General features: G+C 41.0%; 1 protein-coding gene across 2 annotated transcripts in view; it reads left to right on the forward strand.

The window, feature by feature from the left end:
• The window catches only part of LOC131920496 (ATP-binding cassette sub-family G member 3-like), a 54,924-nt gene that overhangs the window by 40,291 nt on the left and 349 nt on the right, over nucleotides 1-14,284 (forward strand). Inside the window, exons 12-14 of one of the 2 annotated variants that reach the window (XM_059274870.1) lie at nucleotides 2,300-2,454; nucleotides 10,944-11,033; nucleotides 11,839-11,924. In XM_059274870.1, the coding sequence (XP_059130853.1) occupies nucleotides 2,300-2,454; nucleotides 10,944-11,033; nucleotides 11,839-11,924 (331 nt within the window). Of the gene's footprint in view, nucleotides 1-2,299; nucleotides 2,455-8,653; nucleotides 9,884-10,943; nucleotides 11,034-11,838; nucleotides 11,925-14,284 lie in introns of those variants that run through there. The other variant, XM_059274871.1, reaches the window with a different exon arrangement.

The raw sequence follows: 14,284 nt of genomic DNA on the forward strand, positions 1-14,284 counted from the left end.
TCATACACAGACACATGAACACATTCTTACGCAGACACACAGACATATATACACACACACTCACACTTTCAAGGATAAGCACTGATACAGCTTAGACTTTGTTTTATAAGAGATTTATCTTTCAGAACCAGTCATTTAGACCATGGGATGATTATGAGAAATGTGTTTGTCCTGCAAGCCTGACAACCTGAATTTGATCCTCAGAATCCACAGTGAAGAAAGAATCACTTCAGAAAGATGTCCTTCCTTCAACTCCACATATATACCATGACACATACACATGATAGCATGCAAACACCATGGCATATGTACATCATGATACATGCACAGCTATACCCACACATGTACTATACACACCATGGTAATCATAACAATAACTAAGAAAACAATTAGGCATTGATCTCAGCTTCCTCCAGACTCTAACTGTGTCCTTGTGACTATTATAAAAACACAAGACTGTGTATGACTCATAGCATTAGCTCCTTAATATTACAAAGCAGCTTATGGAACCCATTGTCTTCCTGCATAGCAGTTACATGGTGATTTTCTAGGGAAAACTGAAGTTGGAGGCACCTCCTCTCCTCTAGATATTAAAACCACTACAAGGTTGTTTAATCCATGCCTTAGTTAGGTTTCTAGCCTTGCGATGAACATGATGATCAGAACCAACTTTGATAGGAAAGGGTTTATTTTGTCTTACAGTTCAATGTACTTCTAGAAGGGAAATCAGAGCAGGAACTCAGGACAGGAACCTGGAGCAGGGAGTGAAGCAGAGGCCATGGAGGAGTCATGCTTACTAGCTTGCTCCTAATGGCTTCCTCAGCCTGCTTTCTCATAGAACCCACGACCACCTGCCAAGGAATGACACCACCCACAGTTGTGTAAGACCTCCCACATAAATCATTCATCCAGAAAATACCTCCACAGGATTGCCTACAGGCCAGTCTATGGAAGCATTTCTTTCTGTTTTTGTTATTTTTTATTATTAAGAATTTTTTATTCATTTTACATACCAACCACAGATCCCTCCCTCCTCCCTTCTGCACCCCAGTATTCCCCCCAAACCACCCCCCATTCTTACCTCCTCCAAGGCAAGGCCTCCTACAGGAGGCCAGCAGAGTCTGGTAGATTCAGTTGAGGCAGGTCCAAGCCCTTCCCCGAAAGAAAGCCTGTGTAAGGTGTCCCACCATAGGCACTGGGCTCCAAAAGGCCCACACATGCACCAGGGGTAGATTTCGATCCCACTGCCAGGGACCCCTGAAACAGACCAAGCTAAACAACTGTCTTGCTTATGCAGAGGGCCTACTCCAGTCCCCATGGAGGTTCCACAGCTATTGGTCCACAGTTCATGAGTTCCCATTAATTTGGTTCAGTTGTCTCTCTAAGTTTTCCCATCCATGATCTTGACCCCTGTTGCTCATGTAATCCCTCTTCTCTCTCTTCAGCTAGATTCTCAGAGCTCAGCCTGGTGCTTGGCTGTAGACCTCTGCATCTGCTTCCATCAGTTACTGGATGAAAGCTCTATGATGACAGAGTATTCACCAATCTGATTACTGGGGTAGACCAATTCAGGCACCCTCTCCACTACTGCTAGTAGTCTAAGCATTTTCTTAATGAGGTTCCTTCTTCCCATAAGACCCTAGCTTATGTTAAGTTGACAAAAAAAACTAACCGGGACAGTCCTGGTCCTATTTTTTTTTAACTAAAGCAATTATAATAAACACAGGGAAATGTGGATGTGAACGTGTTCTATTGTTGATTCTCATGTGAGGGAATGCAGTAGAGTTTTGGCCAGTTGTACATGTCAGGATCTCATAATTGGTCATGATTATGTAGAAAAGAGAATAGACATTATACAGAAAGGTATTTCATGGCAAGTATAAAAATAAAGCCATATGATGAGGCTGGAGAGATGGTTCATTGGTTAAGAGCACAAGCTGCTCCTCCAAAGTCCCCAAATTTGGTTCCCAGCACCCACATCATCACACAGCTTTCATTTGCCTGTAACTGCACACCTTGGAGATCTGGTTCCCTCTTCTGGTCTCCAAAGGCAACTACACACATATGGCATACATTCCCACAACACACAAGATACACATAAATAAAAATCAAATCTTTAAATAAAATTAAGACAATTTTATGTAGTCACATGGAAGGAAGCAATTAAATTAGAGACCCAGAACAGTAGGGTAGCTGTAAAATTGTTACTAGATGTTTTGGTGATTGAAGTATTATTTGAAAACTGTACAATGGTCTGGACTTTGGTAGCTGAACTGACCCCACTTGTTTTCTTTCTAAGGAGTAAAAACAGATGTGAATGGTTTCTTCGCTATGATATTTACTGTCATGATGTTGGTTTGTTCTGCCAGTTCCCTGTCACTGTCTTTAGGAGCAGTGATGAATGCAGCATTTGTACAAACACAACTCATAACCATCTACTTTATGTTCATGCTGGTGAGTGTAAATTGTGTTTTTCTGAGGGGAAAATTTTCCTTGTGTTCCTTCTTGCACATGTACATGCTTGACACATCAGTACTTGGGACATGAGGCCTTATGCTAAAGCTTATTATGGTCTGTAGGAGAGAGGGAGCCACCTTTCCTCCTAGGCTTTGTGCCTATTGCTCTGATGTCAGTACTATGATGTAGTTAACATGCCCTTTCTAGTGAGCTCTTACCAGACATTTCTTGGAATCATATTATAAAACCATAGTAAATTGGGACTTCAAGAAAGTGGTATGATTGGCTAAATTCTCCACAACAAGACAGATTGCAGCCTTCCTTTCATGCTGGTGTGAGAGACTCACCTGCTGTTTTAATCACAGCAGATGTGATTTGGTTCATTCAGTAGCCTTCAATGGGAAAGTAGAGGTTGCGTACAGCAGGAGGAGTCTATCTCAGGGTTCACTTGTGTTCTGAAAAGTGTTAGAAATAGTGGAAGATTCTATTCTCCTAAGTAGTAGTCTCCTGAATTAACATACTTCTGCTCATCTCTCTGTAATTGGTTACCCCGTCTTAGTCTTTCATGCCCATGAATTACACACATAAAGTAAATGAGTCAACCAATTAATGGAACCAGATGCCCCATTTCCCAAAAAGCATATCAAGTAAATCTATTTAGTATCTTAATATTCATATTCTTTTTGCTAGTGTAAGAGCATACTGTAGGTTGGCAATGGCAGATGCATCTGCCTGGCTACTGACCAATCAGTGTTTTATTTATCAACCAATCAGAGCAACACATATTCACAGCATACAGAAAGATATCCCACAGCATTTCCCCTTTTCTGTCTAATCAAAAAGGAAGATTTTAACTTTAATGTAAAATTATATATAACAAAAACATTTATTAAGCAAGAATTATAGTTATAATATCTAGTCTATTTATATTTGGCAAAATTAAAGAAAATATTCTATCCTATATTTGTGAGTCTAAAGCTTTATATCTAATTTATCTTTTATCATAACCAAGGAAAATTATAATTGTAACTATCTAGTCTTCAACTACATCAAAGACCCCAGAAGGACATAATATTACCTAAGTAAACAGGAAGAGCATTTTAAGCAATTTCCAAAAATCTAGAATGACAGAGACAGCTGGCTACCTGGACAGTTACCCAAAGTTCCTCTGCAGCATTGGGGCATCCTTCTTCAGCCTATAGGCCTAGAGTCCCTCAGTCACTTCTCTCTGTGTCCTGTAGAAAGTCTGGTAGTTTCTTCTGCAAAGCAGAAAACTGAAGGACCATCTCGCCTTGCAAAAGTTCATTGGTCACCTTCCTATGAGTCCTACATGTCCAGTTTATACAACATATTGTCAATCAGTTGATGCAAGGGCACTTTTTTGCCCAGTGGCTAATTTTTGCCACAAAGAATTAATTGGTGCTGCCAGGAGCAGACATGTCTAATTGCCTGGAAAAGTGTAGCTAGAGTTTTCCTGCCTTGCCCACAGTCAGAACAAATCTTTGTCACCCGCCAGTCCCACAGCTGCTCAGACCCAACCAAGTAAGCACAGAGACTTATATTGGTTACAAACTATATGGCAGTGGCAGGCTTCTTGCTAACTGTTCTTACAGCTTAAATTAATCCATTTCTATAAATCTATACCTTGCCACGTGGCTCGTGGCTTACCGGAATCTTCTCATGCTGTTTATCATCATGGCGGCTGGCAGTGTCTCTCTGACTCAGCCTTCCACTTCCCAGCTTTATTCTCCTCCTTGTCCCGCCTACACTTCCTGCTTAGCCAATGGCCAATCAGTGTTTTATTTATCGACTAATTAGCAACACATTTGCCATACAGAACATCCCACAGCACTTCCCCCCCCCTTTTTTTTTCAAAAAGGAAGGTTTTAACCTTAAAGTAAAATTACATATAATTTGGGAATTTGGGCGTAGCTTCTCTTACTACTTCCTGCTGGAGGGGGGCGCTGTATCTTATGGGGATACAAAGAAAATTTTAGAATTATGGAATAGTCCATGAGGCTGTATCATCTGAGCCAGTTGCCTTCAAATCGTTCTGGATGTTGGATCATCTGGGCCATGGTGTCATCGGAGACCTTTCAGGGGGTCTTGGCTGGTCAAACCTGATGTATCTTAATCTGGAACAAATCCATAGCCTCTGGCTTTCTGTGGGAACAAAAGCAGAGTCTCCTTTCCAAAGCAACATATCCTTATATTCAAATTTTGAAGTCAAGGTACCCTTAAAATATACATTTTGGCATAACTCAACAGCTTTTACAATCAAATGTTTTTCTGCAGTTAAAAATCCCAAAGACAACACAGTCCAGATTCTCTGTGTAATATCCATTTTTACGTGGCTTATTTTTTATACTACTTTTACTGTCTCTTTAAAGACTTTATTTTTAAAAACTATTTATTTCTTTATATAACTGTATATATTCCTTTTTCTTTCTCTTTCAAGCCTACGTACATTTTTACACACATTGTAAACTATTACACCTGAATCTGTCTTATTGTGAATCTATTGCTTTAAACTGCAGCAGCTGTGGCTGCTGGCTCTGCCCACCTCAGCTTCCCAGCATGGCGGTGGTTTACCATGAGCTCTGGGAGCTATTGTGGATCTATGCTTTTATCCAAGCAGCGTGTAGTCCAGAAACCTCTTTTTTTGTTTTGTACTAGCAAAGGCTAAATCCACCATGCAGCTTAATGTGCCACTTGCAGAGGCCTCATTCCTGCTATACTGCAGGTCGAGCACGCACGCTAGGAACCCACAAGTAGCTCAAACCGGCAGCTGCCACTCATTTGAGAGAGACAATTAGGAAGCTGTTTTTAGCTCCATTTTAGAATCTTTTTTCTCAGTTTTTAGGTGGAAACTCTTGCCCCATGTTGGACGCCATTTGTAGCTAGAGTTTTCCTGCCTTGCCCACAGTCAGGACAAACCCGCCAGTCCCACAGTTGCTCAGACCCAACCAAGTAAGCACAGAGACTTATATTGGTTACAAACTACATGGCCGTGGCAGGCTTCTTGCTAACTGTTCTTACAGCTTAAATTAATCCATTTCTATAAATCTATACCTTGCCATGTGGCTCGTGGCTTACATGCATCTTCTCATGCTGTTTGTCATCATGGCGGCTGGCAGTGTCTCTCTGACTCAGCCTTCCACTTCCCAGCTTTATTCTCCTCCTTGTCCCGCCTACACTTCCTGCCTAGCCAATGGCCAATCAGTGTTTTATTTATCGACTAATTAGCAACACATTTGCCATACAGAACATCCCACAGCAGAAAAGTCTAAGTTTTTAAAACATTTTAAATGCCATATTCTGTAGGTCTTTGAAATGTTTGAAGATTACCTACCTAATTGAATTATATCTTTGTATACTTCAAACAATTAACTAACATGACTATAAGTTTGATTATCCTAGATGACTAATTATTAATCTGTATTTCTTAATTATACATTATAATTTTAAATGAGCTGCACAAACGTGATACCTTAAACAAGAGTGGAAATATACATACAGTTTGGCACATACCCTTAATCCTATCACTTGGGAGGCAGGGATCTGTCTGGATCTCTGTGAGTCCAAGGCCACAATGGGAATAGAGCCAGGCATGGTGGCACACACCTTAAATTCCAATACTAGTTAACCATGGAGGTCTGGAGGTCTGTACAGACAGACAAGAAGTGACAGAGCTGGGCATGTAGAGGAAGTGATGTAGCTGGACAGAGAGAGCAAACCAGATGGCAGAACAGCAAGGCATATAGGTGTGGGTAAACAGGAAGTCGCTTTTTTTGGAAGCTGTCCAGTTGGTGAGGTAAGGTTAGCTCATGGTGTGTCCTATTCCTCTGATCTCTCTTAGGCTTTACCCCAATTTCTGGGTCCATGTTTTTTATTTAATAAGACCGTTTAGAAATTTGTCTACAGGAAAGTCTGCCCCTGGGTGGGGAGGGTCTTGGGTGTTTATAGTCCTGTCCCCTTCCTCTTCCCTCTCTCCTTTGCACTGTCACGTGAAGGTGTGAGCATTCAGCTTCCTCTCACACTTCCTAGCCTGCTGCCTGCTGCCATGCCTCCCTGCCAAGATGGCCTCTTGTCACTCTGGAAAACTTAGGCCAAAGGAACTCTCTCTTCTACAAGTTCCCTGATCATGGTGTTGTGTCACAGCAACAGGAAAGTGACAGCTGCATTTCCTGTCACTCTCTCCATTCTCCCCTTCCTGTCTCATTCTTTGTTTGGTTTTCTGTAAACCCCTGGGTCTACTTAGCACTGCCCACATAAGCTGGTGTATAGGGTCATCTACTGCAGCATGGGTAGGCCCTCAGGTGTAGATGTAACCAACCTTCTTATTAAATAAGAAACACAGAACCAATGCAAAGAAGAAAGCCAAGAGGTCAGAGCTAAGAGCTAAAACCTTACCCTTCCTCCTGCAGTGGTCCTACCTCTCAGAACTCACTACCCCTGTGTTAATGTCTTTATATAGTGTTCCTGTTCTGCCTTCTCATTGGTTGTAAACCCAACCACATGACCGCCTCGTCACGGCCTGTCTGTATAGGCCTCCAGGTTTTCCTTGCTTGGTATTGAGATTAAAGGCATGTGTGTCCAATAATGGCTGTATCCCTGAACACACAGAGACTTACCCAGCTCTGCCTACCAAGTGCTGGGATTACAAGTGTACGCCACCACTGCCCTGCTTTCCTATGGCTTGATAATAGCTCTGACCCCTGGGCAACTTTATTTATTAACATACAAATAACATTTTAATACAAATAAAATATCACTATACTCAGGGGCCACATCCTTAAAGAAAACTAGTTCCCCCTTCCAGCAGCCATCAACTGCCAGTAGTTCCTCAGGTAGGGGTAGGAGGTCATGTCCACCTCTCCCCTCCATGCAGGGATCTTGTCTTGATCTTGTACAGGTGTCCCCATGTTGTCACACTGCACTGCATTCCTATGTGTCACTGCCCAATAGTGACAGGAGAACCCTGTTTTGTTGTAGTTGTCCACAGCCTCTGGCTCTTACCATCCCTCTACCCTCTTACATCCTGATCCTTGATCCTTGGGAGGAGGGGTGTGATACACAGATGTCCCATTCAGGGCTGGATCCTCTGTAGTCTCTCTTCTCTGTATGTTGGCCTGTGATGGGTCTGTGTTAACCACCATCTCCTGCAAAAGGAAGCGTCTCTGATGAAGGCCTGAGATGTTCTAATCTATGGGTGTCATAACTCATTAGAAGTCAGTTTAATACCACATCCATTCAGAAGAACAACAGTAGATTCTCCTCTGGGACCTGGGACCCCACTAGCCACAGTGTCAGACATATTTCCATCTCATAGAGCAGGCCATAAATACAATCTGAAATGAATGGTCGGTCACTGGCATTGTAGTTGTCTGTCCAGTGTCCCCTGTGTACTTCCTTCCCCCAAGGAAAGAAAAGCAAAAAAGAGCCAGGTGGTGTGGTCACTGTCCTTGAGCATACTTGTAACTTCAGCCCATGTCTCCTGGAACCCCTCCTCCATATTTCAGCATTTCTACTCACTGTCCACAGTGACAACACCTAATCAAGATGAAAGTCACCACAGACAGGAGACAAAGAAAAACGGATGAAGAGTTCTGCCCCATCATATTTGGACTGAACTCAGAGTCCACTTCTGTGGCTGATGCCCTGGACTGTAGACTAGTTTCTGTAAAGGAAGCCTTGGTGTTTTGGTTCTTAGAACTAAAAGTCTGAAACATCCTTGGATGCTCCTGTTGGGGTATGGTGATGGGATTTTCACAGTACATGGGATATTATGATATTAAACAATCCTGGAAGTCTCCCTACGTTCTGTGAAATAGATTGGCTTTTGTTGGGTTAGGAATCCAGATGAAATTCCACAAATACAAAATAAAAAATTAACAAACTAAAAGAAAACTTTAATCTACACTGGTAGGAATACATACCTCTTCAGATGGATAGAGGCCTCCTTCCTTTCCCATGCTGCTGCTAATATGATGAAGACTATTTTAGAGTAACTCAGAACTAAATAGATTTGTTTCAGATTAAAATAGCTTTCAGAAAGGGCTGGGGGCCTCTCTCCACATGAATGTTACATGTGTCTCCTGTCTTAGGGAGTCTACAGGCATTCCTACCAGGGAAACTAAAATCAGTTTCTTATCAATTGTGTTGAGGATCTCTCTTCCACTTTGCTTTCTCTTAGGTTACAAAGTTTTCACCCAGACTCCTCTGCTAAAATTTACAGCCCATGGGTTATTTGCTTGGGGACCAAATACTGCTAAAAGGCTGAAAAACAAAACAAAACAGAAAACAAATTGAAAGAGACCTGGGAGGCCCCTTCCTGTGACGTTAACTGAGAGCACAGTCCAGAAGGTTGAAGAGGTGGGACACTTTACACCCAGGAGAAAGGCTGCTGACATCATTGTCCAGGGGAAAGGCACAATCTCAACACAAGGAAAATCATTGAAGTTAAGATTGAAAAAAATCCTGCTTATTTTTTAAACTATAATAGAAACTTGTCAATGTAACTGAAACAGTTTATCTACTAACAGTTCAATTTGATAAGTGTCTAGTCTTACTTAAAAAAGAAAACATAATCAGGAAGCTTTCTTGGATGTATAAGTACATATGTCCCAAATTGTCCTCTTTGGATCATCCAGACATTGTTTAAAATTAATTCTTAAAATGTACCTAACAATACCTCTTTACCTAAAGTACATGTTAGTAGAGTTCACTTTGTTTTTACTTTTGATAATGTGCTTATAAAGCTGATGTAGAGAATTGAATACTTGGGTAAACTGTGTTCACTGCACAGTGCATGTGCCCAAGGAGGGATTGCTAACTTATGTGGCAGGACATCGCCAGGCTCAAGTGTCCTTTTCCTTTGAATGGGACTCTGGTTCTACCAGAGCAAGTGGCATATTGTCCTCTTTATGAGAGAAGGACACATGGGGTCGTGAAGTTTGCCAAAGTCTGTTGCTCTTGTTCCCAGATGTGCAGGCAGGCCCACTGAAAGCCTCTTATCCCTAGAGAAGATGAATTATTCCTCACACAAAAGGGGGATGAATTCTTTCACCAATGGGTGATGATACCTCTGACAGTTTTGTTGTTCAGGCTTGTTTTGCTAATGTGGGACTTTTGTATATCCATGTGAAATTTAGTATTGTTTTTTTCAATTTATGTGAATTATATTATAATTTTGATGAGATTGCATTGAATCTGTTGATTGCTTTTGGTAGGATGGATATTTTCATGCTGTGGGATGTTCTGTATGGCAAATGTGTTGCTCTGATTGGTCAATAAATAAATCACTGATTGGCCAGTAGCCAGGCAGGAAGTATAGGCGGGACAAGGAGGAGAATAAAGCTGGGAAGTGGAAGGCTGAGTCAGAGAGACACTGCCAGCCGCCATGATGACAAACAGCATGTGAAGATGCCGGTAAGCCACGAGCCATGTGGTAAGGTATAGATTAATGGAAATGGATTAATTTTATCTGTAAGAAAAGTTAGCAAGAAGCCTGCCACGGCCATACAGTTTGTAACCAATATAAGTCTCTGTGTTTACTTCGTTGGGTCTGAGCGGCTGTGGGACTGGCAGGTGAGAGAGATTTGTCCTGACTATGGGCCAGGCAGGAAAACTCTAGCTACATTTTCATATTTATTGTACCCATCTTTAAGCATGGGTAGTCTGTCTGTTGTCTAGTAACTTCAGTTTTCTTTTCAATGTGTTAAAGTTTTTATTGTACAAATATTTCATTTGGTTAGATTTATTCCAAGATTCCCCTCCCATCCACTCACCCCCTTTTTTGAGGTTTTTGTGAATGAGACTATTTCCCTTATTTATTTCCCATTATTTTTGTAATTTGTACTTAGAAAAGCTCCCAACTTGTCTGTTCATCATGGTGTTTTATCACAGCCACAGGAAAGGAACTGTATAAATTTTCTAAATGGGACCTTAAAAACTAGTTATGATGCCAATTGTTATATTTTCTGTAGAAGCATTTGGTCAGGTGCAGTCTGCATGCATGCACACACAGTTATTGTTTTGCGTATTCTACTGTACTTGAGAGCAGATAGGACAAGGTTTATGTGAACTTCAGAGCTGTCCCTGGCTCATCCTTGTTCATCATTTATAATATCTATATAAGTTAGATATTATAATGAATCTAAATAATCTTTTAAATATGTGGGATGGATATATTTAAAGTTTAAAGGGTGTGCATAGATTACATGCCCTTTTAAAAATAAACAACATAAGCATCTGAGGGTTTGGCTTCTGCAGAGTAGGGTGGCAGGTCCTTCTTTTTAAAACCACTAAGAGCCTTGGCTTTGTGAACAGTGAAGAATTCTGTTTGGAGTTTATTGAAAGAATGTTTTAAAGAGCTGATCTGAGCAGAAAAAGTCAGAAGGATGAAGGGGTCTTGAAGAGGGAGGATCTTGTTTAGAATTCTTAGTCACTGAACTGATTCTAATTGTTGTTTCTGTTCTTTGTAGTTTATTTCAGTTCTATCACTATTTTACATGATCTTCTTGCAGAACATCTCATGGATTCAGTACTTCAGCATTCTTCATTATGGATTTACAGTAAGTTGTCCTGTCTGTCACTGTACTTGGGGTCTCCAACTGTAGCAACTGAAATGAATCCCAACCAAGTCCTTCCCTACCTGTAATCTCTAACCAGCAGCTGCCCAGGATTTTCCTTCCAGGAGCAAAAGATGAGAACTTTCCTGTTAATTCTAGCCAAAGTTCAGTGATTCATCTGGGGTTTTCCCCAGTCACATGTTATTTGAGATTCATAAAGGGTGAGAAAAATCTTAGGGTAAAGAGAGAAGATAGATGGTATGATGAAAAGCATACAGTTGTGATTCTACCCAATAAGAAATAATGAAAGGATCAGGGACTAAGATATATAGTTTATATCAGGAAATTAAAAGAATAGAAACCACGTGATAGCCATAGCCATATTGGCTTTGCCAAACTTTCTCTGCTGTAAAGTGTGTCTTAATAGACTTTCTCACTCCCATAATCACAACTGGTTTTGATGAAAAGAAACAAGAAATATTGTTACTATAAATTAATAGTATTGTTTTAATTACAGTGTTTACATGGTTATGGACTGCACAGAGAAGGAGGTGCCTGAGGTAATCTAGTTAGAGAGTCCACCTCTTAGTAGTTGGGAAGCACCATCATTTCAATCCTAAGCCTCCTGAGTGTGAGGGAGGGGCACTGCTTTGCTGGGCAGACTAAACTCGGTGAGAGTTTGTTCATTTAAAAATATATTTGGAAATTACAGTCCAGATTGATCTTGAATTTATGGCTGTATTTATTCTTTAGAAACTTAGGTAAATATTAAACTATTTGCCTTTCCCTGTTCCTGTTTGTGTTACAGGCTTTGCAGCACAATGAATTCCTGGGACAAAACTTCTGTCCAGAACATAACACAGCAGACGTCAGTAGATGTCAGAACTATGTAATGTAAGCTTGAGTTCAGTGTCATAATGGGGACAGAGAATGCTGTTAGACTTAGAGGTGAAACCATCCTTTCAGGATTAACACTGTCCTCCCCCAGTTCCCCAGAGTGAGTCATTGTAATCAATGCACACAGGAATGTGTTTTGATCCTACTGCTCCATGGTGTAGATGATGTGCAGAAGGGTTCTTTGGGGCATTTAAAATGGTTTTGGTGTCTTGATTGTGGATTTGAGTTCTTTGTTTCAGAACATTTGAGTTTGACCTAGGCTTCTCTGATAGTTAACAAGGGCGTACAGTTTCCACATGTATAGATCATGGTACCTGTGAGCAGAGCCCAAGAACATCAGGGCAGCAAGGACTAAAGTGAGTGACCTTTGCCTGCAGATTTCAGGGCCTTCCCTCTGCCTTACATTCTAGAGGACTTGAAGAAATCAAAGACTGGTGTGTGTGTGTGTGTGTGTGTGTGTGTGTGTGTGTGTGTGTGTGTGTGTATGTATGTATGTGTATGTGTGTGTGTGTGTGTGTGTGTGTGTATAAAATGTCCTACCAGAGGATATGTCCTACAATGAAAGAAACACATATTTCAGTATATTGAGAAGGAAATATAATTTTTTGTCTAATACTATGAAAATAGAAACAATTTTTTAAATAAAATTAAAGTGTATTGTTTTAAAGTTTCAATATCTTCCCTTTCTACAGTTGCTCTCATTGATTTGATTTTGATTTATAAATAAGGGAGGGACATGCTGATATGCTAAATCTCTCATGATATTCAAAATAATAATGAATAATTGTAACCCAAGTTATGTTTGAACTACTGATAAGAAAACAAATATGAGGGAGTGTCTGATTTCCCACATCTCCTTTCTCCTAGTGTGCTCTGTGTCCTAATAGAAGTTCCTTACTAGTTATTGTCAGAAGGATGCAGATGGTGTTGTTGGTTGTTTTTACTCTTTTAGGGGGCCCCCACCGAGCCCCCAAATAAATCACACACAGAGGCTTATATTTAATTATAAATGCCCAGCATTAGCTTGGCTTGTTTCTTGCCAGCTTTTCTTAACTTTAAATTATCCCATCTACCTTTTGCCTCTGGGCTTTTTCCTTTTCTTATTTTGTATATCTTACTTTCACTCTTACTCTGTGGCTGGCTGTGTGGTTGTGTGTCTGGCTCCTAGCATCCTCCTCTCCTTGTTCTCTTGCACTTTCTTCTTTTCCCCCCATATTTCTCCTATTTATTCTCTCTGCATGCTAGGCCTACCTATCCTTTCCCCTGCTTCACTATTGGCTGTTCAGCTCTTTATTAGACCATCAGGTGTTTTAGAAAAGAAAAAATAACACAGTTTCACAAAGTTAAACAAATACAGCATAAAACAATGCATCACATCTTTGCATCATTAAACAGATGTTCCATATCACAAACAAAGGTAACACATGTTAAAATAATATTCCACAAACAGATGGGTAAAGTGAAACCAGAGGTGGGTCATCTACAGACCTCACAAGAGGAAGAAATCTGCCCTTTCAGTGGATTTGAAAACTATTAAATCCTAAGAGATACAGGGGATGAAGACATACAGAGATGGAGACACACAGAGATGGAGACACACAGAGATGGAGACACACAGGGATGGAGACACACAGAGATGGAGACACACAGGGATGGAGACACACAGGGATGGAGACACACAGAGATGGAGACACACAGGGATGGAGACACACAGAGATGGAGACACACAGGGATGGAGACACACAGGGATGGAGACACACAGGTGGTGATTCTAGTGTATCCAGAACTTTTAGCAGCAGCTGCTTTTCTAACTTGTGTCTGAACCCCTGAATCCTGCTGTGCTCCACCTGCTACCCAGGCTCTGTCTGTAGCCACGGGCTACTGGGGATGTTCCGTAGCTGGGCATCCCTGGTTGTCACTGCTGTCTTAGTTCAGGAGCTGACTGTACTCCTGCCAGAAATTCCTGGTCTCCTCTGATCCTGGTTCTAGCATTTGATGCTGTGTTTATTGCATGACTGTCTACTGAGTCAGCAGAACTGCACAAAGATTGATCTCTTAGAGAGTCTGTGTGTCATTAGGAAGCTGAGGCTTTCCACTTCGGGAGAAACAAGTCCTTTATCCACGCCTTTGCCCTTTGAGGAGAGGGCAGCATTGCAGATTTGGAAATGGATGACACCTTGAAGACTACAAAGTTGGATCTTAGTGTGGCTCTCTAAACTCGGCCTAGTTTACTGAGCCTACTTCCTCTATGCTTTTAAATAGATGTGATAGCTAAGCCTCTTTGGATGGTTTTCGAAATTAACAGAGGGAACTAATTCAAGTAGTTTAGATTGATATTAGTAATGATGTACTTACAA

This window comes from Peromyscus eremicus, chromosome 10, assembly GCF_949786415.1.
Source record: "Peromyscus eremicus chromosome 10, PerEre_H2_v1, whole genome shotgun sequence".
NCBI classification, from domain to species: Eukaryota; Metazoa; Chordata; class Mammalia; order Rodentia; family Cricetidae; genus Peromyscus; species Peromyscus eremicus.